This window comes from Glandiceps talaboti, chromosome 1, assembly GCF_964340395.1.
Source record: "Glandiceps talaboti chromosome 1, keGlaTala1.1, whole genome shotgun sequence".
Lineage (NCBI taxonomy): Eukaryota > Metazoa > Hemichordata > Enteropneusta > Spengelidae > Glandiceps > Glandiceps talaboti.
In genome coordinates this window covers 33,851,563-33,877,728 of record NC_135549.1, presented here as the reverse complement: position 1 = coordinate 33,877,728, position 26,166 = coordinate 33,851,563, and the positions used below count along the sequence as shown (strand labels likewise).

The 26,166-nt window shown below is 35.7% G+C and overlaps 1 protein-coding gene across 2 annotated transcripts in view; it reads right to left on the bottom strand.

Annotated features, from left to right (window-relative positions):
• Window positions 1-26,166, bottom strand: part of LOC144453665 (protein UXT-like) — a 46,362-nt gene that overhangs the window by 8,818 nt on the left and 11,378 nt on the right. Inside the window, exons 3-5 of one of the 2 annotated variants that reach the window (XM_078144997.1) lie at window positions 20,405-20,481; window positions 16,220-16,327; window positions 14,227-14,290 (exon numbers count right to left, since the gene is read on the bottom strand). In XM_078144997.1, coding sequence (XP_078001123.1) covers window positions 14,227-14,290; window positions 16,220-16,327; window positions 20,405-20,481 — 249 coding nt within the window. The remainder of the gene's footprint in view (window positions 1-14,226; window positions 14,291-16,219; window positions 16,328-20,404; window positions 20,482-26,166) is intronic. The other variant, XM_078145005.1, reaches the window with a different exon arrangement.

The window sequence follows — 26,166 nt, the reverse complement described above, 5'->3', positions numbered from 1 at the left end:
ATTTGACTAATTTGTAACCATTCACTCGATCCGAGACAATAACACACGGAACCCCACCTAGTACCTGCACACGGACGACCGGTGTCGCCGACTAAAGTAGCGATATCCGTTCACGTCTGAGCAGCAGACCTACTTTGTTTTAGAAATCACGACAAGGCGAAAATTCGAGCAAATATTTTATATGTTACAGCAGTCGATAAAGTCATGGAGGTAAAACAGACGTGGTCGGCAGTTGAATAGATCATCGGACAAAAACAATGAAACTGCGTGTTGGAGATTATGAAATAAAAGCCCGGGAATTTCTCTGAAAACTGCACGAGAAATACCGACAGATTAGTTTTATTTTTATTTTGTAAAATAATCAATCGTATAATATTTTATTGTCATTCTTTCAAAACTCCAAAACATCGCCAAGCTATTGTCGGAACTCTGGGCATGTACTTTGTGTAGCAACTATAAATCGCAGTTGTTGTTCATGTTCCGGAGGAGACATTCACGTAGGATGGTCTCCAAAACCACGTTCTAACAAAACTAGGCCGATCGGAATTTAAAACTAAACTCATCGATGGATTGCTGAAAACGAGAACTCCAAACAGTCATCGTATCAATCGTAATTGCGCAATTTGCAAAAGTTGAAATCTCCCTGTATACTGAGCTGATCAATATTCATGAATTGCCATGACATCATGCATGTCCCGCTTCGAATACGTCACTATTTTTCCCATATAAGGGTAGTACAATGCAAATTTCAGATACATAAATAGGTCATGAATGACAGCGCTGACTTCAGCTGGAGATCGACGATTATGAACACGGAAGTGTTCCACGCTCCCACCACGTAATTTTACCGAATAAACGTTGATTTTTATGGTAACCACATATTGAAAAATACCGCCAATGGCGTTGTAGCACAACTGTAGTTTTTAAAAATGTTTATCCATATGCTAGTCTATGCTAACAATAGGTGTTTATTTGCTGAATAACTATCCAGTTGCCTATCCAACAATGTTGCTATCTTTACGATAAATGCTATCATTTGGCTGTTGCTATGGGCGTGGTCATGTTGTTAGATATATTTGCATACATTTGTGAATGTTTTTGTTCACTTGTGTATGAATTCCTGATATTGTCTTTGCAATATATGTGATCATTTGGCTGTTGCTATGGGCGTGGTCTTGTTGCTAGGAAAATTTACATACATTTTTTGAATGTTTATTCAATTGTCTATTAAACCCTGTTGTTATCTTTGTGAAATACACCACCGTTTGGCTGTTGCTATGGGCGTGGTCATGGTTACTAGGGTATTTGCATACATTTTTTGAATGTTTACTCATGTCTTTCTATTCCTGTTGTTATCTTTGCAATATACGTGATTATTTGGCTGTTGTTATGGGCGTGGTCTTGTTGCTATGCAAATTTACATACATTTTTGGATGTTTATTCAGTTATCTATTAAACCCTGTTGTTATCTTTGTGAAATACACCACCATTTGGCTGTTGCTATGGGCGTGGTCATGGTTGCTAGGGTATTTGCATACATTTTTTGAATGTTTACTCACTTGCTTACCAGATGATGTTGTTATTTGACCAAAATATACTGCCATTTGGTTGTTGCTAAAGGGCGTGGTCATGGTCGCTAGGGCCAATTTTGTCAAAATGTTTTTAAGAAAATCTGCAGAATAACAGTTTCAGAAACATCTCGCCAAGTTTCAGACTAACTGACCAAGTACTTTTTGAGATATAAGTTTTTGACCAAAAATGAACATTTTTACACCTAATTTGCATATCACTCATGGAATCATGGTATGCTTAATATTTCTTCGTCCATACATCCCTAGATACATTCCCATTAAATTTCAGCCCAATCTGCTCAGTAGTTTTAGAATTATAGATTTTTAACCAAAAAGACACATTTTCAGCCCTAATTTGCATATCACTGATGGAATCATCCTGTCATGAACAAATCTTACTTTACACCCCCTTAAGAATGTTCCCACCAAATTTCGCACCAATCTGCCCAGTAGTTTCTGAGTTTAAGTTTTTTGACCAAAAATCACATTTTTTGACCCAAATCACACACCTGTGATGCGATCATTTTGATTTGAACAATTTCCCAACTAGACACCCAAAGTAATGGACCCACCAAATATCGTGGCAATCGGTTCAGCGGTTTTTGACTTTAAGTTGTTTACACACACACACACACACACACATCCACACACACAGACAGACAGACGCCGGGCGATCCCTATAGCACTACTGAACAAGTTCAGTTGTGCTAAAAATGATATAAAATAACATCAGGCTGTTGTACAGGTTGTTTGAGGCCCACGCGAGTGGAAAATCGCTCTCGTGGATTTTAATTTGCGCGAGCGGTAGGCGAGCGGAGCGATCGCTCGCCTCAAAAGGCATGCCCTGATTTATTAACGCAAATTTAACCAAAAGGGTTATCGTGCCGTAGACAGAAAAGTAAAGTACAACCCCGCATAATTTTAGTAGCCGTAATGATCTATACTTTTCGTTTCAAATCCTTTATCATGCAAATATGTGGGTATAATAGCGCATGTTCCACACAATGCGATTCAGAAACAAAGTTGACGCGATGCGAATGGGGTGCGATGCGAATGCGAACTCAACGCGAAAAGGAAGCGAAGTGAAAGCGATGTTTAATTGAAGCGAACTCCAGTAAACTTGAGATTGAGGCGAAGCGAAAGCGAAGCTGAAGCGATGCGAACGCGAATTGAGGCGAGAGCTTAGGCGAAAACTGTACTGTAGGTAATCTTGATTTACTTTTTCTTCCTATATCTATACCCAGATTATCATCACTTAGCCTAAATTTCTACAGTGTAAAATTAAAGTAGTCATCAAACTTATATGACTATTCTTGAAAATCCTATAAGCACATAATATGTTACCGCTTCCAACTTTCCTTGCATTGAATAAATTAATTCTCAGGGGTAGGTAAGAAATCTTAGCTACATGTATGATACAAATATTGCTAGCTGCATTACAAAAAGATCAGCTAAGCGACAAGATCTAGGTAGTTGCGATACGGAAAGCCTTGGTCATCTACACAATCTAACAAGTTATGATACAGACACATGACCAAATGATGACGTTTCATCATGACCAACAATCGCATCCATCAATCGCTTGAAAGGTAAGAATTTTCCTCAATTTCTACATTTCAGACAAATTTTACATTTGCATATAGTTTCTGTTCTGGGAGGAATGGGTCTAAGAACTAGTACAGAAAGCAACTTTAAATAGTTTCCATGTTGTTCGAAGAAATCTGTGAATAACTTCAGCCACTCCAACAGGCATAGGCATAAGTTATAATACCATAGAAATGCATGGTATAGAATGCATGGTATAGAATATGTACAAAGCTTTGTTTTAGTGACATTTAAATTTGGAGATTTTGAGCATTGTCGTAGGCATACTTGTAGCGATATGTATGATTTATGACACTGCATATTTTTTTGGTAAAACAACCATAATCATTTTTTAATTATTCAGAATCAGAGCATCCATAATGAGGTCATTTTCTATGATATTTGCTCTCCATGTATAGTAAAATACAAATAGGCAAATTCTATCAAAATCTAAATAATTCTGTTGGGATAGGGTGAACAGCATGTGTCACAGTAGTAATGCATCGCACACTGACAGGCAGTTGTAGCTGTTTACCTAGTTCAGTCTACTACAAAATAGTCTAGTTCCAGACAGTGGCAGCATTACTGAAGTTGAAAATATATTGCTACCTACTTGCCACCTACTATCGTGTCAATGTATATCACTATCGTGATATACATTGATATACATATTTATATATATATATATATATATATATATAAATATATATATATATATAACAGCTTCCAGGAAACTTTCGGAAATTCTATTCCACTTTGGAAAGGTATCTTTTTTTGATTGATAAAGGGTTAATAGATATGCTGCTCACTGTAGACATATCAAATCATGACATAAACTTGCATTTGACACTTTCATTTTCAAGATTAACCCATGTAAAAAGTTGCCATTTGGCCAAAAAATTGCCCAATTTTTTGGTATTTGCCAAAATATTTGCCAATATTTTGAGACTTCCCAAAATATTGGCCAATATTTTGAGACTTCCCAAAATATTGGCCAATATTTTGTGAGTTTGCCAATATATTGGCCAATATATTTTCAGCTCTCAAATAAACTGCCCAATATATTTTTCCTAAATGAATGTATTTGGTCAATATATTGGTTTCCTTTAAACGATTTTACCATTTTGTCCCCACAGTTACAAAATTTACTACTTGTAACATGTTTTAGTCGAGGTATGTAAAGGTACTTAAAATGTTAAACTGAGACCATGAACTGAGAGTCTCAGTTGCAAAAAAATAGCCATCTGAGACTAGTCTCAGTTTGCCAGTCTCAAATGGCAAAAAAAAACTTCCATGGTTAGAGTGTTTAATATGTTCTTAGGATTTCGATAGTTGTTTGTGTTTGAATTGTAATCAATGTTGCCTTCCATACATATCTTTTGTTATTCTGTGTATATGGTGTCAACTCTTTCTTTTGTGTAGTTATCATGAGATCTGTATGTGTAGTTTACTAAGCCTTTGTTTTGTTTCTAGCATGGATGTATTCATAGACCCTAATGATGTATTAGGGATGCATCTATGCTACTTGTAATGTTTGTTGTCATTACAATCTTTGGTAAATTTTCAGTCTCAATAGTATACATGTAGTGTGACATCATGAATTTTTGTGAACTGAAACTATTCTCAGATAGACTTTTTTTTAATCTGGGACTGAAGTTCATGGCAAACCGAGACTGGTCTTGGATGGCTATTTTTGGCAAACTGAGACTCAGTTCATGGTCTCAGCATGTCACACCCAGTCCCTCCAGGTGGGTGGAGGGACTGTGTCTCAGTTTAATGTTTTACATGTAGGTACTTTGTGTACCATTACATACCTCTTTATTCATTTTATTTTAAACTCATTACTTAATTGCAGTTTTACTTTTCAAACACAACTAATAGCTCCCTTTCAAAGCCAGGCACTGCACTGTTGTGTGTTTTTAATCCCAGTAAAGCTCGAGACTTGACATTTTTACAACTCATTTTAAAAGATAGCCACTAGGCCAATGGGTCCATGTTCAAGATGGCCACAAGCTTATGCTCCATGTTCAACTACAACGGCTTGCCGTATGTGGACCATCTTGTGTGAATAGTTTAAATCTTAAAGGTATCTCAGACATGCAGACATGTTTACAAAACTAATTTATTTGAATGTTGACAGTTTCTTCTAATAATGTACAGAGTTTATACACATTGTGATTGTGACGTCCTATATGTAATATCTCTGGATAAATTCTCAGGATTGGGGTTGGAGAACTACTAAACATTTTGCATCGGAACTTAGGGAAGGGTTTGCCTGTGATCAGTGATAGTGGTAACATTTACCTGTTACCAGTGAATATCACTTTGATGACAAAAAATTTTCATTTGTCCTTAAAACAGAGAGGACTTATTTTGATTCTGATGGCCAATTGAAAGATGAATATTTTGACCATGTATCTGGTACTATGAGGAAACAAACCGTACCCCTTTCTACCTCAAGTTGTCTTGGCCAGTAGATGTTGTCTCTCTTGCATGATCATATAAATGTATCTGTAAGTGAAGCAAGTCACGTCATTTCTGACATATTTAATATTTCATGGGTGCACCATTGAAATTTTTTCTTACTCAGATGTGTGTATAGGGCTGAAAAGTATACTTTACAGCTATAGTTACCAGAATTCCCTAAATGTTGTTTTCAAATCAATTAAAACAAATTTGCATTTTGTCACGGACAAGAAACACTCTGTGCTGAATGCTTTGTTAACAAATGGCATGAATGCTACATTTGGAAATAATTAGCACACTGTCATTGGGTATAAAACATGGCCAACTTAATACAAAATATGTAAATAGTATGCAAATGAGCATTTTCCAAATATGATTTAACGACCTGACAGTGTTACGCAATCATGGTAAAATATCCTGAGATTATCTACATGTCATAATCTGCAAAAGCAGCATACTAGTGCTTGATCGAAAACCGTCACGTCATGTTCTAGTCTTCAAATGCTTAGATGCCAATGTTACCATCGTATGGCACGTCAATGGAAAGAAGGAAAACTTGCCCTAGTGGAAATGTCACTTTGATAGAGAGTGGAAGTGAGTGAAAGTTCCGAGATTGTGGTAAGTGTAGCTCTATCATTTTGGAAAGTTAATTGATTTCTGTTGTTGTGAATGTTATTGTCAATAGAAATTTTACATCCATCCTTGGAGTAATTAATTACTCAAAGATACATCTATGCTGACCAAAGATGATTTGCTACTCAATTTCCAAACTCCACATATAATGGTTGATTTTCAAGTGAAGATGGTAATTTTATGGTAACATGTCATTGTCCAAAACGTGTGAACAGTAAGCATTCTACTGTGGAGTGGCCTTGCATTTCATTTGTTTTCTCAAAATGTTGAACTAATCACAGACAACTAAGAAGTTAGTTGTGTAGCAGTCTTTGTTGTTTGCTCCAGAGGTGCTTCCTTATCGAACCTTCAATTACTCTTGGAAGGATGTGACCCCAACCCATTTTTACCGGTAAAAACTGAAACTTCTAGCATAGGCAGTGGATCACCTTTGTCCATAAAATATATGCTAGACCCCTCAGGCTATTTTTCTCACTATGATGGCTACCAAAGGTTGCCAGTAAGGGCTAGCCCAAAAAAAGTTGAAATTTTCCTTAGAGCTAATTTCTATTTTGTGGGTTGAGTAATGTATGGTAATCTATTCAATAACCCATGACCTCTAGGATATGTACATTAACATACATGATTATAATGTTTGTGTTCTTACTGAGGATTACATCTTAGTGTTTGTGTAGCAACCGTTTTGCAATTCTATGCATATCTTTTCTTATTCTGTGTATATGGTGTGAACTGTTTCTTTTGTCTGTGCTTTGTGAAGTATGATTCATATCACTACTAGTGATGTGATGTGACCCCTAGCTGTACCGTCTGTGGTTGCATTTTAGCCCACATAGTGTATTCCAAGTTCAAACTGGTGATACCTCTTATACTTATAGTTTCAAATTGATTTCTCACAAAAAGGCAACTAAAGCTTGGAACATTTCCCTTGAAGCATGTCAAGAGAAAGGTTCTTGTATCTGAATGCCTTTTTCAGTTATTCAGTCTCTACGATGGGATGTCTATCTAGGTTCTATGCTCAGTCATGATGGTATATAATCTCACTACTGTATATACATGTATGGTAATTGTGAGTTTGATGAGTGTGTAGACATTGTCATTCACACATTTTGGTTGATCCATTGTGGTTATTTTTACCTCAGACCACTAAAGCCACTGACATGTTCTCTGTATTACTAGCTGTCAACTACCTTCTCTGATCAGCTGTTATTTATATCATCAAAGAGTGGAGATGACTTTAGCTAGACCTCAGGCTTTCGCCCTTGATTGTGTCCCACCTATCAGAAACACAGTGTTGAGAAGAAAACCTTACTGCAAAAAATTTTCAATTAACATAATGAGAATGATGATTTTTTTCCAAAAAGCCTTCAATCATCATATGGATATAATTGGAGCCATTTATAAATTGTATGTTTGTACCAATCCAAAGCATCTCACAGGGTTGAATGAAAATGTATTCTTTGCCCCAGTAATCAGTAATAACATCTGTGTTATTTTGTGATGAAATCTATAAACTTTTCATTGACATGCACAAACAATTTGTACATGATACATGACCTGTGTGTTTCTCGAAGCACAGAAAAAATGCTGAAAACAAGACCCAGAAGCTAGTGCTCTGTACAGCAGTTTGAATTTCCCGCATTTGCATAGATTAGCCATAATCCTCTTTATATAGGGCAGTTGTGTCTATATTCAGTTACATAATGCAAGTTTTAATGCAAGCTCTTTTCTTTGTTTTTCAGGTTAAAGCTGTAATGACTGCCTTATGGAGGGTGAAAATTAATGTTCAAATATTTTAAAGTAAATTGGCAATAACAAGGTGTAGATAGGGGAAATGATGGATAGTGTATACAAGTAAAATATTTCACAATGTTTACATTTGATGCAACATTTGGTATTAAACATTATGGGATGGAAGATTTGATTTAAAAAAATAAGGGAATAATTCCTAAAAATACTGCAAATGGCACTGTAGCACAACTGTACAGTTTTTATAAATGTTTATCCACATGCCCAGGTCCATGTTAACAATAGGTGTTCATTTGCTGGATGACTATCCAGTTGCCTATCCAACCATGTTGCTATCTTTGCAATGTAAGCAATCATTTGGCTGTTGCTATGGGCGTGGTCATGTTGCTAGACATACTTGCATACATTATAAAATGTTTTTCTTCACTTTTCTATGAATTCTCGATATTATCTTTGCAATGTACGCAATCATTTGGCTGTTACTATGGGCATGGTCTTGTTGCTGAATGTTTACTCACTTGCCTACCTGAAGATGTTATTTGACCAAAATATACTGCCATCTGGTTGTTGTTAAGGACGTGGTAATGGTTGCTAGGGCCAATTGTGTCAAAATATTTTAAGAAAATCTGCAGAATAACACTTTTAGAAACATCTCACCAAGTTTCAGTCTCACTGACCATGTACTTTTTGAGATATAAATTTTTGACCAAAATTCACATTTACAACTACTTTGCATATAACTGACAATATAATTTGCATCATCATGTCTTTTGAATCATCATGTCATGAACAAATCTGAATTTACTAGCCTTCAAAACTGTTCCCACCAAATTTCAGGCCAATCTACCCAGTCTTTTTTGGAGTTTAAATATTTTAACCAAAAATCCAATTTTTGTGACCCAAAATCACATTTCTGATGCAATCATTTCCATTTGAACAGTTTCCCAACTAGACACCAGAAGTAACATGACCACCAAATATCAAAGCAATCGGTCCCAGCGGTTTTTGACTTTAAGTTGTTTACACACACACACACACACACACACACACACACACACACACACACACACACACACACACACACACACACACAGACTGACAGACAGTTTGCCATGCTTATAGCACTATTGAACTTTATCAGTTCAGTTGTGCTAAAAAGGAACCAATATATTGGCCAATGATACATTTATAGGGGAAAAATATATTGAGAGCTGAAAATATATTGGACAATATATTGGCAGGCTCCAAAAATATTGGCCAATATATTGGTAAACTCACAAAATATTGGCCAATATTTTGGGAAGTCTCAAAATATTGGCCAATATTTTGGGAAGTCTCAAAATATTGGCCAATATTTTGGCAAATACCAAGAAATTGGGCAATTTTTTGGCCAAATGGCAACTTTTTACATGGGTTAATTTTGAAAATGAAAGTGTCAAATGCAAGTTTATGTCATGATTTGATATGTCTACAGTGAGCAGCATATCTATTAACCCTTTATCAATCAAAAAAGAGACCTTTCCAAAGTGGAATAGAATTTCCGAAAGTTTTCCGGAAGCTGTTATATATATATATATATATATATATATATATATATATATATATATCTGTTTACCTTGTATGGAACAATTTTTTAATTTTCTGTATATAACAAATTTGATGTTATAAATTTTATATGTCATTGATAAAAAAAAAGAGATTGGATGTGCATCAAGTGAAGGCGCTTGTCGAATGCAAAGGGAAAACATAATCTGAAAATAACAACGATTTACTCATTTAAAATGCACAATTTATCAAATGGCCCTAAAATCAACATTTTCAAAGTTTTGGATCTAATATGACGAGGCAATGTGTTGTGTGTACCTAGAATATGAAAATATCAATGCTAAAATTGGGAGCATATCATAGATCCAGACACAAAAATAATGGAATTCTATTTTTATACTTATTATTGGTAAGGGTTATAATAATACTCTAAAAATATCTGTAGTTGTTTCCCTAAATATAAATTTTCATAGATCATACATGTCACTACAAGGATGCATTGATAAAACTACAACAATACTAACAATCTCCATATATCACTAAAAACAAAGCTTTGTATTTGTTGAAACTCGGCCATATTCTATACTATGCATTCCTATAGTGTTATGCCTATCGGAGTGGCTGAAGTTATTTACTGAGTTCTCCGAACAACATCTAAACTATTTAAAATTGCTTTCTGTACAAGTTCTTAATCTCATTCCTCCCAGAATGCAAACTATATGCGAATGTAAAATTGGTCTGAAACATAGAAAGTGAGGAAAATTCTTACCTTTCGAGTGATATACATTGACACGATAGTAGGTGGCAAGTAGGTAGCAATTATTTTGGACCACAGAAATTTTACCTTGTCTAGTCCGTCGGACCAGTACCTTACTGTTAATAACTATGTTAAAAAGTTGTCTGAATATACAGATTCATTGGTAAGATTTAATGTTTCACTTTAGTGGGACCTTGGACCACAAATTCTTTCAGCAGGACCACTGATTTTTTAAGGCACTGGTCCGGGGACCACTAGTTTACAAAGTGATTTGTTCACCCCAGGTAATACTTGTTGTTAATGATTTGTAGTAGTCTCTCTTGTTGATGCTTGTCAGTATTTATTTTTCTATTTATTTTTTTATTGATTGATTGATTGATTGTTTGTTTGTTTGTTTATTTATTTTGTTTGTTTATTTTTGTAAACATAACTAACTAATCCTGAGTGCCATGTGTTTGGATCCTACTCCTGATATCATTCACTGTCACTCAATCAAAATTGCAGTCTATATAAACAAAGCTAATATGCATTCTTGGAACTAGTTATGGCAGCAATAGCTGTTGTTAAATAGTACAACAGCAAGGTAGGTGAATGAACTTCATTGTATCGGTATACATGGTACTGGTAGTGAAAGTGTTAAGTTCTTTGACCAAAAATCAATTTTTTTACCCAAATCACACACTGATTGTAAGATCATTTTGATTTGACCAATTTCCCAACTAGACATCCAAGGTAATACATGTATATCCACCAAATATCATGGCAATCAGTTCAACAGCCTCTTTAAGCTGTTTACACACACACACATCCACACAGACAGACAGACACTTTGCCATTCCTACAGCACTTACACTGAACGTAAGAAGTTTAGTTGTGCTACTAAAATCGCAGTTGCAATATCCTTTTATAAGTATCTGAACCACTTTAGGGATGACATTACAATATCGCACCAGTTCAATAAACAAACATCGTCTGTTTAGGACAAAACCCCCTCCCCCTAAACGAATGTTCACAAGTGCAACATCACACATTTACATATGATGTAAAACATGATGCGGTCACACCTCTACATTCGATCTATGTAAAAAAAAAACGGTAAACATGACGTTCCAACCTTATGAACCTGTTTACTGAGACATCTCAGTAGTAAATACTGAAGATTTTATCATTGAAGACTTGAAAGTTTTCTAAATTTGGTTAGAAGTGTGAAAGTGAAGTTCAGCAATTGCATTGATGCCAACCCCAATTACATATTAAGTATGACACACTCAAAATTTGCACACTAACACTTTAAGCATCATTACCAAATTTCATCCCCAGTAGTTTGAGAGGTAAAGTTCAGTACCAAAATCACTTACATCATCTACAAGACAGACAGACAGACAGGCATTTTACCTTGAACCAACCTCTGGTTCCGTTTGTGTTAAACATAGGTAGGGAATGTTTCCAAGCAACCTCATGGAAAGGTTAATTCTAGTGCCATTCACATACCACTTGTTACATTATGTTAAGTACCCCATAAAATTTTAAATGGTTTAATGAGATGAATAAAACAATAATTTCTGTATACTCCTATCTGCCTAAATATTCCTGACAGACATTTCACCCCAAAAAATCATGGGTTTTTTTAGCCCTAATTTGCATATCGCTCATGGGATATCATATGATTAATATCGCTTGGTCTACCGGTATATACATCCCTAGAAACATCCCTGTGAAAATTCAGTCAAATCATCCAAGTACTTTTGGAATTAGATTTTCGACCAAAGCGACACATTTTTATCCCTAATTTGCATATTACTGACAACATCATTATGTCATGAACAATTCTTCATCTTAACAACCCTGAGAACATTTTCACCAAATTTCAGACTGATATGCCAAGTAGTTTTCAAGTTTAATTAGTTTGACCAAAAAATGAAATTTCTTCACCCAAATCACACATCTGCCAACTAGGCATAATAGTTAATTTTCCTACCCAATACGAAGTCAATCGGTGTGGTGGTTTTTGAGTTAAGTCAATCACACACACAACAGACAGACAGACAGACAGATGGACAGAGACACAGATGGACAGACATTATAGCACTACTGAACTTCATTCATTCAGTTGTACTTAAAAAAAAACAATTTAAATGAAATTTCAACGGAAAATTACCTGATGCAGTGGAAAAGTTTATCTTATGGGATTAATTTCTCATGCCAATATATTCTTATCTACTATATAATGTTCACCAGGCTTTGTTGATTTTAGAAGAAAAAACATACTAGAACTCCCAGAAAACAGTACTTGCACTTGTAAATTGGATAGAAAAGAGACACAAGCCAAATGAAAATAAAAAAGCGCTAATGACATTGCAGCACAACTGTATTTGGCTGTTGCTATGGGCATGGTCTTGTTGCTTGGCATATTTGTTTACATTTTTGGAATCTTTATTCACTTGCCTACCCATTCCAGGTTTCATCTTTGCAATACTCATCATCATTTGGCTGTTGCTAAGGGCATGGTCTTGTTGCTAGGCATATTTGCACACATTTTTTAAATCTCTAGTCACGTGACTACCCATTCCTGTTGTTATCAAATAAACAAATCTTTATTTATACAGGGTTACCTCTTTAAGCATATAAACACTTGTCTTCCAAGAAGTCCAGTGAGGACCATCCCTCATGGGTTCAGTGTTAATGCAGGAGATAAGAGTACTCAGGGAAAACCTGGGTTGTTCAGTAGAGTCAAACTGAATGACACTCTTCTTACTTACAGCATGGTGAATTTTACTGAAACCCTGAATGGGTAATATACACCACCATTTGGCTGTTGTTATGTGTGTAGTTTTGTTGCTGGGCATATTTACATACATTTTTTAATCTTTATTTGCTTTCCCACCCACCCCTGTTGTTATCTTTATAATATGCATCATGACTTTACTGTTGGTAAGGGTGTGGTCATGGTTGCTAGGGCCAGTTGTCTAAAATGTTATGGATAATAACTTCAGAATAATACCTCCAAAACATCTCCACCAAGTTTCAGCCCCATTCACCATGCTGTTTTGAAGATATACATTTTTTAAAACTAAAATTGAGATGTTTAGACCTAATTTGCATATCACAGATGGGATCGTTATGTTGTGTATACACCGTCCTGCATCTATACATTCCCAGATGCATCCCCATAATTTTCAGCCCAATCTGCTTGGTAGTTTTGGAATTAAAGATTTTTTGACAAAGAAGACACATTTGTAGACATAATTTCCATTACACTGATGGGCTCATTATGTCATGAACAATTCTTCATCTAAACACCCATAAGAATACTCCCACTACATTTTAGCCCAATCAGTTCAGTAATTTTGGAATTATAGATTTTTGACACATTTGCATTTTTTTATACACTGATGGGATTATCATGTCATTTAAATCTGAGCATCCCTAAACCGTTCCCACCAAATTTCAGCCCAGTCTGCTCAATAATTTTGGATTTATAAATTTTTGACCAAAACACACATTTTTAGCCCTAATTTGTATATCACTTTTGGGATCAACATGTCATAAACAATAGTTTATGTACACACCACTAAGAATGCCCCATCAGTTTTCAGACTGATCTGCCCAGTAGTTTTAGAGCTTAATTCTTTTGACCAAATATGAGATTATTTGTGACCAATCACACACCTGTGATGCGATTACTTTGCCTTGAACACTTTAGCAACTAGATGTAATGTCCCCAACAAATACCAACACAATTGATCTGGTGGTCTTTGAGTTGAAGTCATCCACACACACGGAAGCAGATGGACAGACAGACAGACAGACAGACAGACTGACACCCCACCATGCCTATAACACTACTGAACTTCATTAATTCAGTTATGCTAATAAGCCACAAGAGAACATTTATTATCATTCATTATCCTGCTTTGACCTTACCTCCAACACTAGTTTGATGTGAACTTTAATTTTGGCAGAATGTTTTGTCAGCTTTTCACTTTTCCTGTAATAAAAGGTGAAATAACTATAACAATTTTTTTCTAAATCAAACAATTCTTCATCAATGGCATAGCCCCAAACATTTCAATTTACTCATTCATATTCGGAATTTTATGATAAATATGGCTGTCATTGTTGTGAAGGTCATGAAATAAGTGATGTATACTTCAGGCATTTGCATATGTAATTGGACAACAGTTCTGCCAGGTTTGTATGAAACCAGTCAATGTATGTCAGTGGTATACATTGTATACATTGTACCGGTACATGAACACAGGAACATTCTGAGTCATTTGAACTTGAACAAGGTACATGTTATTATATAGCTCATCATGGATATGTAGACACTCAGGTCTCTATCTATTGCCGTTCCAGAGTTGCTGAGCAAAACATGACATACATTTTTTAAATAATTGGGGGGCCAACATTCAGCCATTATTGCAGTGATTGAGAATCAAAGTGATAGTCATATGCAGACTATATGTATCTGAATTCAGAATTTTCGAAGTCAAAGTTCAAGGTCTCATAAGGAAGCACTTCATGGGGACTTAGTAAATGGGTTGATGATCATGTGTTATTCAACCATACTAATGGATGGTTAATGGTGAAACCATTGAAAGTACTTGGTGAACATGAAGTAAACTTTTTCTTGCAATAAATTGCTAAATTATCATTTTAATTTTTAAATTAATTTTAATGTTAATTTTTTTTTTTTTGAATAATCCATGGAGCTATGTGAAATATAGCAAGTCTTCATGGAAGACATAGCCCAAAAATAGTATTTCTTGTAGTGACGACAATAAGTTCTTTAGTTTGTACATTATATTGTAGGCTTTCAGTTCAAAACACTACACGAAAAGTCATGTTTGACCATGTCTTTCCATCAGGGTAAATCTTGGGCAGAGGATGTGTAAATGTGGTGAGTAGGAGACGAAGTTCCATCTTTGACTTAATTTATCCCCGGTGATTTCTCACCTTGGGGTTGTAGACAGTCAATAGTGGTACTCTGTCTCATACTACCCCTGGACAGAGATGGTGGTTAGGTGGGTCACAGGTTGGGTAAAGGTGGGTAAATTTGACTTTTCAAATAGTGAAATGGGCAACAACTATGGCATGGCCTTTAAAGCAATCAAAAAGATAACTGATAACACCTGAAAGGGTTGTTCATTTCTTATCTATTATGTGTACATCCTTGAGTTGACAATTTCAGGCACATTAGCATTAATATTTATATTATCTTAATGATTTCAAAATAGACAGACATAGCTATTTGACCCTGAAGATGAAGGTCAAGGTCAAAAGTCAGTGTGTCATTAGAAAGCTCATCATTGATAACCACGATGAAAGCACTTGAATAGGGTCTCTATCTTTTAAGCATCAAGAGTAATCGGCCAAAATGTGAATATTTTATGACAAATATGGCTGCCATTTTGCTGTTATCATGGGGTTGTGAAACAAAGTAATGTGTATATGCAGACTATAGCATCTGATATTTGTACAAGGTTTGGTTGAAATCAGTCCATGCATATCAGAGATATACATGAAGATACACATTTTGAAAACAATATGGCTATTTGACCTTGAAGATGAAGGTCAAGGTCAAAAGTCAATGTGCCATTAAAAAGGTCATGATTAATAACATGGGTGAAGACACTTGAATGAGGTCTCTATCTCTAACTTGAAGAGTTATTGGGCAAAGTGTGATTATTTATGACAAATATGGCTGCCATTTCGCTGTTGTCATGAGGGTTGTAAAACCAAGTGGCATGCATATGCCCTCCATAACATCTGACATTTGTACCAGGTTTGGTTGAAATTGGCGTATGCACATTTATAGATAGGTGGACACAGACGGATGGACGTACAGGGCCCAACATAGTGGCCCCATCAGGCTTTGCCGTTTGGGGTCTAATAATATTTATTTGAAACTCACTCTGTAAGTTGACCAACTTTTTTTTCTATGAACTTGAGAGCTTCTGGTAATGTGAATTCCACAAAGAAACCAAATCCAATAGCTACAAATATCCTTGAAGCATTGGGTCTGCAAAGTGAAGAGAAAGATTACTAAGTAATATCAATGTGTAATAATAATAATGTTCCTTTTATATACCACTTTCCCATTTGCTGTTCAAAATTCCTGGCACAGATCTACATGTAGCCTCACAAATGGGCCTTGCCCTTCAAACTTCAGAGTATACAATCCATTGTACCATACATGTACATGTATGTTAGTGCTCTATTAGTAGACTGTCGACAGTCACTCGCGTCTTTTATTCTTACGTTTTATCTAAACTTAAGTCGTTGCGGGGCTCCAATCCGGCACAATACTACTATAATCACATACTGATATCGAGGGCCGAAGGCCCGAGCCCAAGATTTCTTGACGACTTACGTTTAGATAAAACGTAGGGATCAAAAGGCGGGAGCGACTGTCGACAGTCTACTCTATCAGTTGTATAATTATGTACATAGTATATATACAGTTTTTTATATGTTTGCCTATCCAGCCCTGTTGTTACCTTACCATCATGTGGCTATTGCTATGGGCATGGTCTTGTAGCTCGGCATATTTGCATTTTGATAATTACAATTTGTTTGTGGTTGAATTACTTCTAATTAATTTGCAATTCTGCTAGTTGGATTGCAAGACATATGATGTTGGTCACCTTGGGGGTGGACTATTTGATATTCGGGTGGGGGGGGGGGCTTGGAAGATTTGGTGGGGGAAAAAACATGTTAAATGGATTTGCTTGAAATAAAAATCCAGATATAAGTGGGTGATGGACCATTGCTGCATGGAAAAGAAAATTCTTGGCAGGGATATGATGCGCAACATCCAAAAATATTCTGGCAGTAGCTCTAGTGTGAAAAACAGCCTAACACAGTTTCAAACAAAAACTTAGAATTTATTGTACATGTGTACATGTACTTCTGTATCTGTACATAAAAATATGAAAATATGTGACATCAGAAACAAACACAGGCATCATAACTTGTTTTACACACATGTGCAGTGTGAAGTAGAATGGAGAATATCAACAAATATTTTATTCCAAGCTGTCCTGAATGTTTATGAACGGAGGAACTCAGGATGATGCCAAAATATACCAACTAAATAAAATGGTTTATGTTAAACAGATGTTATACAATTTCAATCACATAATAACAACTATATTATAACAGAAAGTGTGTTATCTTAAACTGCATCAGTACCTCTCAATAATATTTTTCCAACAAGATACTTCTGAAACTTGTGAAGGAAAGGACCAATAGTTCAGAAGTAACATTGGTTGGCAAGTATACCTTCACTTCGGGAAATTTTAACTTTTATTACCAATTTAACAACTGAAAACAACAACAACTCTTCTGGAACAAAACCAACTGTTGTGGCTAGACTAATATTTGTCAAAAATACTGGTAAACACCAAAACATCTAAAAACCATACAAACATAAAAACTAAAATAGTTTTTAAAAATGTTTTCCCATATGCTGATCCATACTAGGTATACATGTAGGTGTTCATTTGCTGAATAATTATCCATACATTCATTTGTCTATTTATCCCTGTTATCTTTGCAATATATGTGATCACTTGACTGTTGCTATGGGCATGGTCTTGTTGCTAGGCATATTTGCATAATTTTTTTTGCATAGTTATTCATTTGTCTATCAATTCCTATTGTTATCTTTGCAATATACGTGATTATTTGGCTGTTGCTATGGGCGTGGTCTTGTTGCTAGGCAAATTTACATACATTTTTGGAATGGTCATTCAATTATCTATTAATCTCTTATCTTTGCAACATATCTGATCATTTGGCTGTTGCCATGGGTGTGGTCTTGTTGCTAAGCATATTTGCATACATTTTTTGAATGCTTATTCATTTGTCTATCAATTCCTGTTATCTTTGTAATATATGTGATGACTTGGCTGTTGCTATGGGCATGGTCTTGTGCTAGGCAAATTTGCAAACATATTTTGAATGCTTAGACACCCCTAAGAATGTTCCCACCAAATTTCAGACAGATTTTTGACCAAAAATTACATTTTTCAACCCAAATCACACACCGGTAATAAGATCATTTTGATTTGAATAATATCCCAACTAGACACCCAAGGTAATACACCCATCAAATATCATGGCAATCGGTACATGCAGGAAATTTAACCTGACAAACACAGTATGATCATGGAGGTCTTGATATTACTATTTTTCTTTCCTCATAAAATGTGTGACTTCTTATTCTTTGTACAAACTGGTTTTTTTGGAATGCCTAAGGATTGTGCATTTATATGAACCTGTTTTAATCATAGTGTCTAAGATTTAATTCAGCTGTGCTAAAAACAGGCCTAGGTTGCCAAGCAACCTTAAACAGATATTAATCTTTACACCATTGACATTGATATTTGAAGTAGCCCATAAAAGATTTAATGATTTCATTGCATCAATAAAACTAGAATCTTTCATTTCCAGGCTGAAGTCAAAGCATTTTGTAATACAACAAATCACATTTCCAAACGTAAAATGCACATTTCTGATGCGATCATTTTGATTTGAACAATTTCCCTCCTAGACACCCAAGGTAATGGACCCATCAAATATCATGGCAATCGGTTTATTGTTTTTAACTTTAAGTTGTTTATAGACACACACACACACAGACACACAGAGGCCGGGCGATCCCTATAGCACTGCTGAACCTCAGTTCAGTTGTGCTAAAAACTGTAATACGAGTGTCTACCCCATATTATCAGATGGAAGCTATCTTTGGAGACATTGACCTTTGACCTTGACCTTGTCAATTATCAAAATGAAGCCAATTCCTACCTTTAACAGACACATTGTAGTGTTAAATATTGCAAATTTCTTTTAAATCATGTTTACAAATAATATTATGAAATAAGATCAAGGTCAAAGGTCAATGTCTCCAAAGATAGCTTGCATCTGATAATATGGGGCAGACACTCGTATTACAGTTTTGAGTTATACCATAAATATTGATTTTTACAAATTTTGCCACCATTTTGTCAAATTTGTATGGATCAAAAAACAAGTTGACATGCCTATGTCCCACATGATATATATATATATATGTGTGTGTGTGTGTCCAGTTTGAAAGAAAGTGGGATATTGCAGGTCATAGAAATGACAGATTACAGTCAGACAGACAGATGCACCCACACACACAAGCAGGTATATACATACATATATGGTATGTACGGACGGACCCGTTGTAAAGGAGGGGGGGGGGGGCTAAAAATAAATACATTGATTTTGTTGTGGTCGAATTGCAAGGATCAGAAAAATAAATAATTTAATACATTAATTTTCTAAGATTCTGTGGATGGGTGATTTAAAAGAGCAATCGAACAGATGGGGTTATTATAATGGAATCCATTTGCCTAACCATCCCTGTTGTTATCTTTGTGATATACACCATCATTTGGCTGTTGTTATGGGTATGGTTTTGTTGCTAGGGATATTTGCATACACTGTTTGAATGTGTATTCACTTGTCTATGAATCCTTGTGATCCTTGTGATATACATGTAGACCATCATTTGGCTGTTGCTATGGGCATGGTTTTGTTGCTAGGCATATTTGCAGACGTTTGGTGAATGTTTATTAACTTGCCTACAAGATGATGTTGTTATTTAATATGCAAAATATACTGGCAGTCCCCATTGTCAGCTCTGGTAGGGGTGTGCGAACAATATTTCCCACCCCAAACCCCATTTTAAACCCAATTTTGCCCAATCAATATCCCATATAAGGATTTTAGAATATCAAATTGTAAACTAAAATACATTTTGTAGTAGTTCCATATTATTAAGGATATGATGGAGTGTAAAATGTAGTTTTCACGCAAACTTTTTCCCTTCAGTACTACAGTAGTCAACATTTTGGGGACAATTAATGGCATAGGTATGACTTGGTAAAAGTTGATGGACCATATTTTAGACCAAAGCAAAATCAAATATTAATAAACAGTGGACCCAATTTGAGACTCTTCAGCTTGAAAAAATAGACTCCCATATCAGACCAAAGAGCTTGATAATGCACCCCAAAGGGCAATATAGTCAAATATGGGGAGTATAGCTTCGACAGGTACTTACACAATTGCTTGTGCATAGAAATTACAGCCTAGGTCAATCTTTGTCTTCAGTCCATCCTTCTCCACCTTGGATTCCTGCTTATAAAGAAATAGTACCAATGGTATTGGAACACAGCTCTACAGTTTATGGGTTATTTTAAATGTTTCATAATGTTTATACATTGTAACCTAGCCTTGTTGTTACCTATGCAATATTCATCATAATTTTACTGTTGTTATGGGAGGTATCTTAGTTGCTAGGAGACTCAGTGTTCTCAACTGATTGTTCTCATAGAGTGCCTCGTTTGCATAATTTAGTCATATTATTTGCATATGATTGTGAGGAAAACAAAAATTATTTCAAGTTAATATTTCAAACAATTATAGTGATTAGTTTTGTCAGGGAAGCTATAATTAATTTCAAACTAAATGTCCAGAGACGAGTAGATTAAAAATAAATTTAAAAGTTTGTGTACACCTATATCATTGTATATAGTGATGCATCTGGTTGAAATTTCATGATATGTGAGACTTACTGCACCTTACTACTGAAAAATTCAAAACCTCGCTAGAGTTTGTTCAGGTTCAAAGGATGCAAATGTTCATGGAACAATACTGGAGGAGTGAGACTATGACAAAAGAGCATGATATACCACGGCACAAAACATTAAGGCAGGAGGGCGCTGGCCATCAATACCATGGTGCCAGGCCCTGCTAAAACCCGCCATTGAGAACACTGAGACTGTATATCAATTTTTCTAGAAAGATCCCCACCATATTTCAGCATCATCCACCAAGTACATGTGGTTATCAAGATACATGTACAATTATTAGTCAAAATTCACATTTTTTCACCCCCAAAAATATCCCCATAAAATTTTAGCCAAATAGTGTTGGAACTGTGTAGTTTCCTTTGGAAACTAATTTCCATGAGCATATACTTACCAATATTCTTACATTTAGGTATTTATCCCCACCCACAAACAACTTGGTGAGAGTTCAAAATTGCCTATCTAGGGGTGCCTTATTCTACCAATACTCCAGTCAAAAATAACTGAAAAGCAAACCATAAGTTGGTGTGTTACCATAAACACATAAAAAGTCTTGCCCTGTAAAAAGGGGAGGTGGTGGATAGTAGAATATGGGCAAGTACATGTGTATATGTTCATGGAAATTAGTTTCCAAAGGTGTTAGTCTGAGTACATTTAGTTTGTGCTTTTGTTGTAGCTGACAATATAGCTAATTGTGTAAAACTCTTGGCATGTCTTCAATAATAGCCGGTAATCCATCACCAAAAAGACAGTTACTATCAACAGACAATGTCCGAGCTAAGGTGGCAAGTAACAAATCTGATGTAGAAAATATATTGACACCTTGTCTGACATGCATGTTCATCGAGATTCCCCATTTTCAAATGTCAGCTGTGGCAATGGAGGTCATCTTAGGCTTCTGCCCTTGGTCTAACTTGTTCCCCAACAAAGTGGAAACTTCTGGATCCAGAGTTGGTGGAAAGGAAGAATATGAAGGTGAATAAAGACTGTATTTCCTCATACGAGGTGGAGGACATGTAGTCAGGTCAGTGTGTGCCTCATATAGTAACCCATTGAACCAACTGTCTGGCTAAGCTATTACCATTTCTTTTGAATCGCCTTCTGATTCAGTTTAGACTTGAGAAGGATTAATAGAACAAAAGTTTACAAACAGAATCCTCAGGCTGGATATCATCACCATGTACTCCCCATCAACTGGAGCATGGACTTCAATCATATCATTTTGCCCTGATTTATTACCCATAGTAACTTCCCCTGCTACCTGAGGTATAATGGGAGTGGGATCTACAAACCTAGGAGTATGAGGTACAATGGGAGTGGGATATATAAACCTAGGAGTATGAGGTATAATGAGAGTGGGATCTATAAACCTAGGAGTATGAGGTATAATGAGAGTGGGATATATAAACCTAGGAGTATGAGGTATAATAGGAATGGGATATATAAACCTAGGAGTATGAGGTACAATGGGAATGGGATATATAAACCTAGGAGTATGAGGTACAATAGGAATGGGATATATAAACCTAGGAGTATGAGGTACAATAGGAATGGGATATATAAACCTAGGAGTATGAGGTACAATGGGAATGGGATATATAAACCTAGGAGTATGAGGTACAATGGGAATGGGATATATAAACCTAGGAGTATGAGGTACAATGGGAATGGGATATATAAACCTAGGAGTATGAGGTACAATGAGAGTGGGGTATATAAACCTAGGAGTATGAGGTACAATGGGAGTGGGATATATAACCTAGGAGTATGATAAATTGGTTTTCCTGCCACATAACTAGATTCTGGTATAGAATTAACAAAATCGGAATTGGCCACCTTGCAACAGAATGGTATATGGTATAATTTTATCCAAAATTCTTATACCACGTTGGTTGAATTGGTCTATGTTCACCAAATCTATCATAAATAGGAGTGGAACCATAGTGGATCTATTGCCCCAATAGGCATACCAGACTGACTGTCCACTTGTAACTGACCCAGTTAACTTGTTGTATACAAATGTAGTCTGGCTGAACTGCGACTATGTTAATAGAGGAAATCCCCAAACAGTTCAGAAAATTTCTACTCCTACTAGAAAGCCAAGACCCTGAAACATCACTCTCAACAGTAGGTTTCTTAGTGGGATCAGAAGTAATACATAGTTTTGATACACGTTGAACACCTTTCTTCTGTTTACTGGCCATTTAAACTGAATGTTTACTGGCCCCTTCAGAGTTACAGTTCTTTTAACCTGCTTCGACATAACACCTTTGTGGGTGCGGCCATTTTTTCAACAACCGAATCTGTTTTCTACACAAGCTAAGAAATGGGCCGAATGGCAGCAAAAAACAACAGAAATGCTAAGAGCTGTGGTATCGATATTTGTGTCAATGAAACATGACCACGGCTAGCATCAAAACACAAATCAGGGCAGAGGAGAATTTAAAAGCAATGCTGAGATTGTAATTTAGTCTAAACAAATTAACTTGCAGTTTACTAAAAGACTGTCCAATATTTATTACAAACATTCCGTAAACACAGGGCAAATGACAAACAAGTGTGGTTGTAGAATTATTTGTGGTATCGATGTTCTGTCAGTGAGACATGACCACAACCACCACCAACAATCACAACAAGTCAAAGTATTAAAATACCAGATTTAAACCGAATGCCTCCCACAAGGGAATCACTAATTATGCAAATTACCCATTAAAGGTAAAAGTTGTATCCACAAAGTTCATAGGACAGGTGCGTATTAATATTGTTGATATATGTACCATATTATAATATGAAATTTGAAGCTTGAATTTTTAAGATCCAACCTAGTTACAATGTACCTAAAATCATTAATTATGCAAATCTTTCATTAAAACTGTAAGCTATATCAACAAATTTTATAGGACTTACCCGCTTTGTTATGGTTAACATATGTACTAAATGGTATTGAAATTCAAGTGTGCATTCTTAAGATACATCCTAATTACTGAAAATAATTAATTATGCAAATTATTCATTAACACTGTAAGGTACATCAACAAACTTTATTGGGCACATGCAATTTGTTACAGTTAACGTATGTACTGAATTATATTGAAATTGAAGTATGGTTTCTTAAAATATAGCCTAATTACTGAAAATGATGCAATTTATTCATTAACGCTGTAAGGTACATCAACAAATTTTATAGGACAAATGCACTTTGTTATGTTTAACAAATATACTAAATTATATTGAAATTGAAGTATGCAGTCTTGAGATATTGCTTAATTAGTTGATTTCATTGATATGCAAATTTCTCTAATTAACATGACAGATCTCACTCAAAAACTAATCAGGTCTAGCCATTACCCCAAACATTGTGTGTACCAAATTTCAGTATAATTGATCCAGCTGTTTTTAAGTAAATGATCACACACACACACACACATACACACACACACACACACACACACACACACATGACAGACACACAGACAGACATCCCACTTTTAATACCTCCTGTACCCTTACAGGAGGTAAAACTGCAGAGAAAATGAAGTCACTGTACAAAACAGATCACTCGAGTAAGTGTTCTGAACAAAACAACATCTGAACAAGTAATCTCTAATAAGAATTGGACAAAGTAATGTCCAAAAACTGGCAGGAAAACAATACCACCACAAATAACTGAACAGAAAATTGGCTACTAACAGCTTGCTGATGAAAAGTGTCTGCAAGAAAACGTAACCAAAAAGGCAAGGAATAAATAAATTGAAAGATCTCTCCAAAAGTTACCTTTCAAAGGATACAAATCGTATTTCAAAACAAAATCTGCTAGGAGCTGGGAACACATGTACATAGTGCAAGCGGGAATTTTTAACTGGTTGGTATTGGTGGAATAAGGCCCCCTTAGATAGGCAATTTTTGATCTCTCGCTAGGTTGTTTGGGGATGGGGATAAATATAAATGTAAGAATATGGGTAAGTACATGTGAAATGGAACTAAAGGATTTTAACCAGACATTCATATTATATACCAAATGTGTACATGTATCCCTGATGAAATCACCATGACAAGAAGAGTCTACACATCCCTACCAGTTCATCCCCATCAAATTCCAGGCCAATCTGCTCAGCAGTTTTATAAAAGTATTAAAAATAACATTTATTGACCCATAACCATACATGTAAATGTACATTTGTATCTCTGATACAATCATTTTCTTTCAAACAGTTTTCGATCAATATGCCATCCACAATGTGACCACCAAATATCAAAGCAATCGGTCTGCCGCGTGCGTGCACACACACACAGATGCTTCACAATGCCTACAACACTACTGAACCAGTTCACTTGTAGCATTGGACTAGCATCAGGTCAGCTTAGTATTAACATGGACTGAGGATTGAAACCTCACCTGTATGTACATCTACATGTAGTAGCAACTGGAAGGGTAAATTTAAGGGGAATTCCACTTAAAAAGATAGTTTAGAGGCATTTTCATAAATTGAGTGTTTTGGAGAGTCTTTTCCACAATTTTTACATCACCTACTGTGCTAATGATACATGTACCTGCAACAGCACATTACATCATGCTAAAGGGGCAACATAGAACAAGATGGTCTACTTATTCTTACATGCACATATAATTGCATTAAAGGCATAACTACCTGATGCCTGCCACCCTATTTTGCATATGACTGACTGTATGTTTTGGAGGTGGAGAACTTGTGGTGACTCACTGGCAAGTTATCACCAAAATATAAACATTCCCTATCTGGGTTGTTCACATGCAAATGTCGCATATTTGAATAATCCTGAGTGACACACAATCTAAACAGCTGTTTGCAGTAGAATTTGTCTCATTTTGAAAGGTTTTTACATTCTATGATACAAACTGATTGATTTTCAACTTATTAGTGTATCAAGTTACCATCCTACGTAACGACATTCACAAACAATGTGTACATGATTCATGACCTGTGTGTTTCTCGGAGAAAAAATGCTGAAAACAACACCCAGAAGCTAGTGCTCTTGTACAGGAGTTTAAATTTCCAGCATTTGCATAGATTAGCCATAATCCTCTTTATATACGACAGTTCTGTGTTTAAATTAAATTAAATTATATTATACATGTGGAGTGGCAGTTATGGTGTCGACCAAGAAATCAAATAGTCGTAATTTTTATGACACACCTAGCTGGTACATGTACAATGCTACTGTAGGTACTGAGAAATTTTGTAATTTCAGAGAA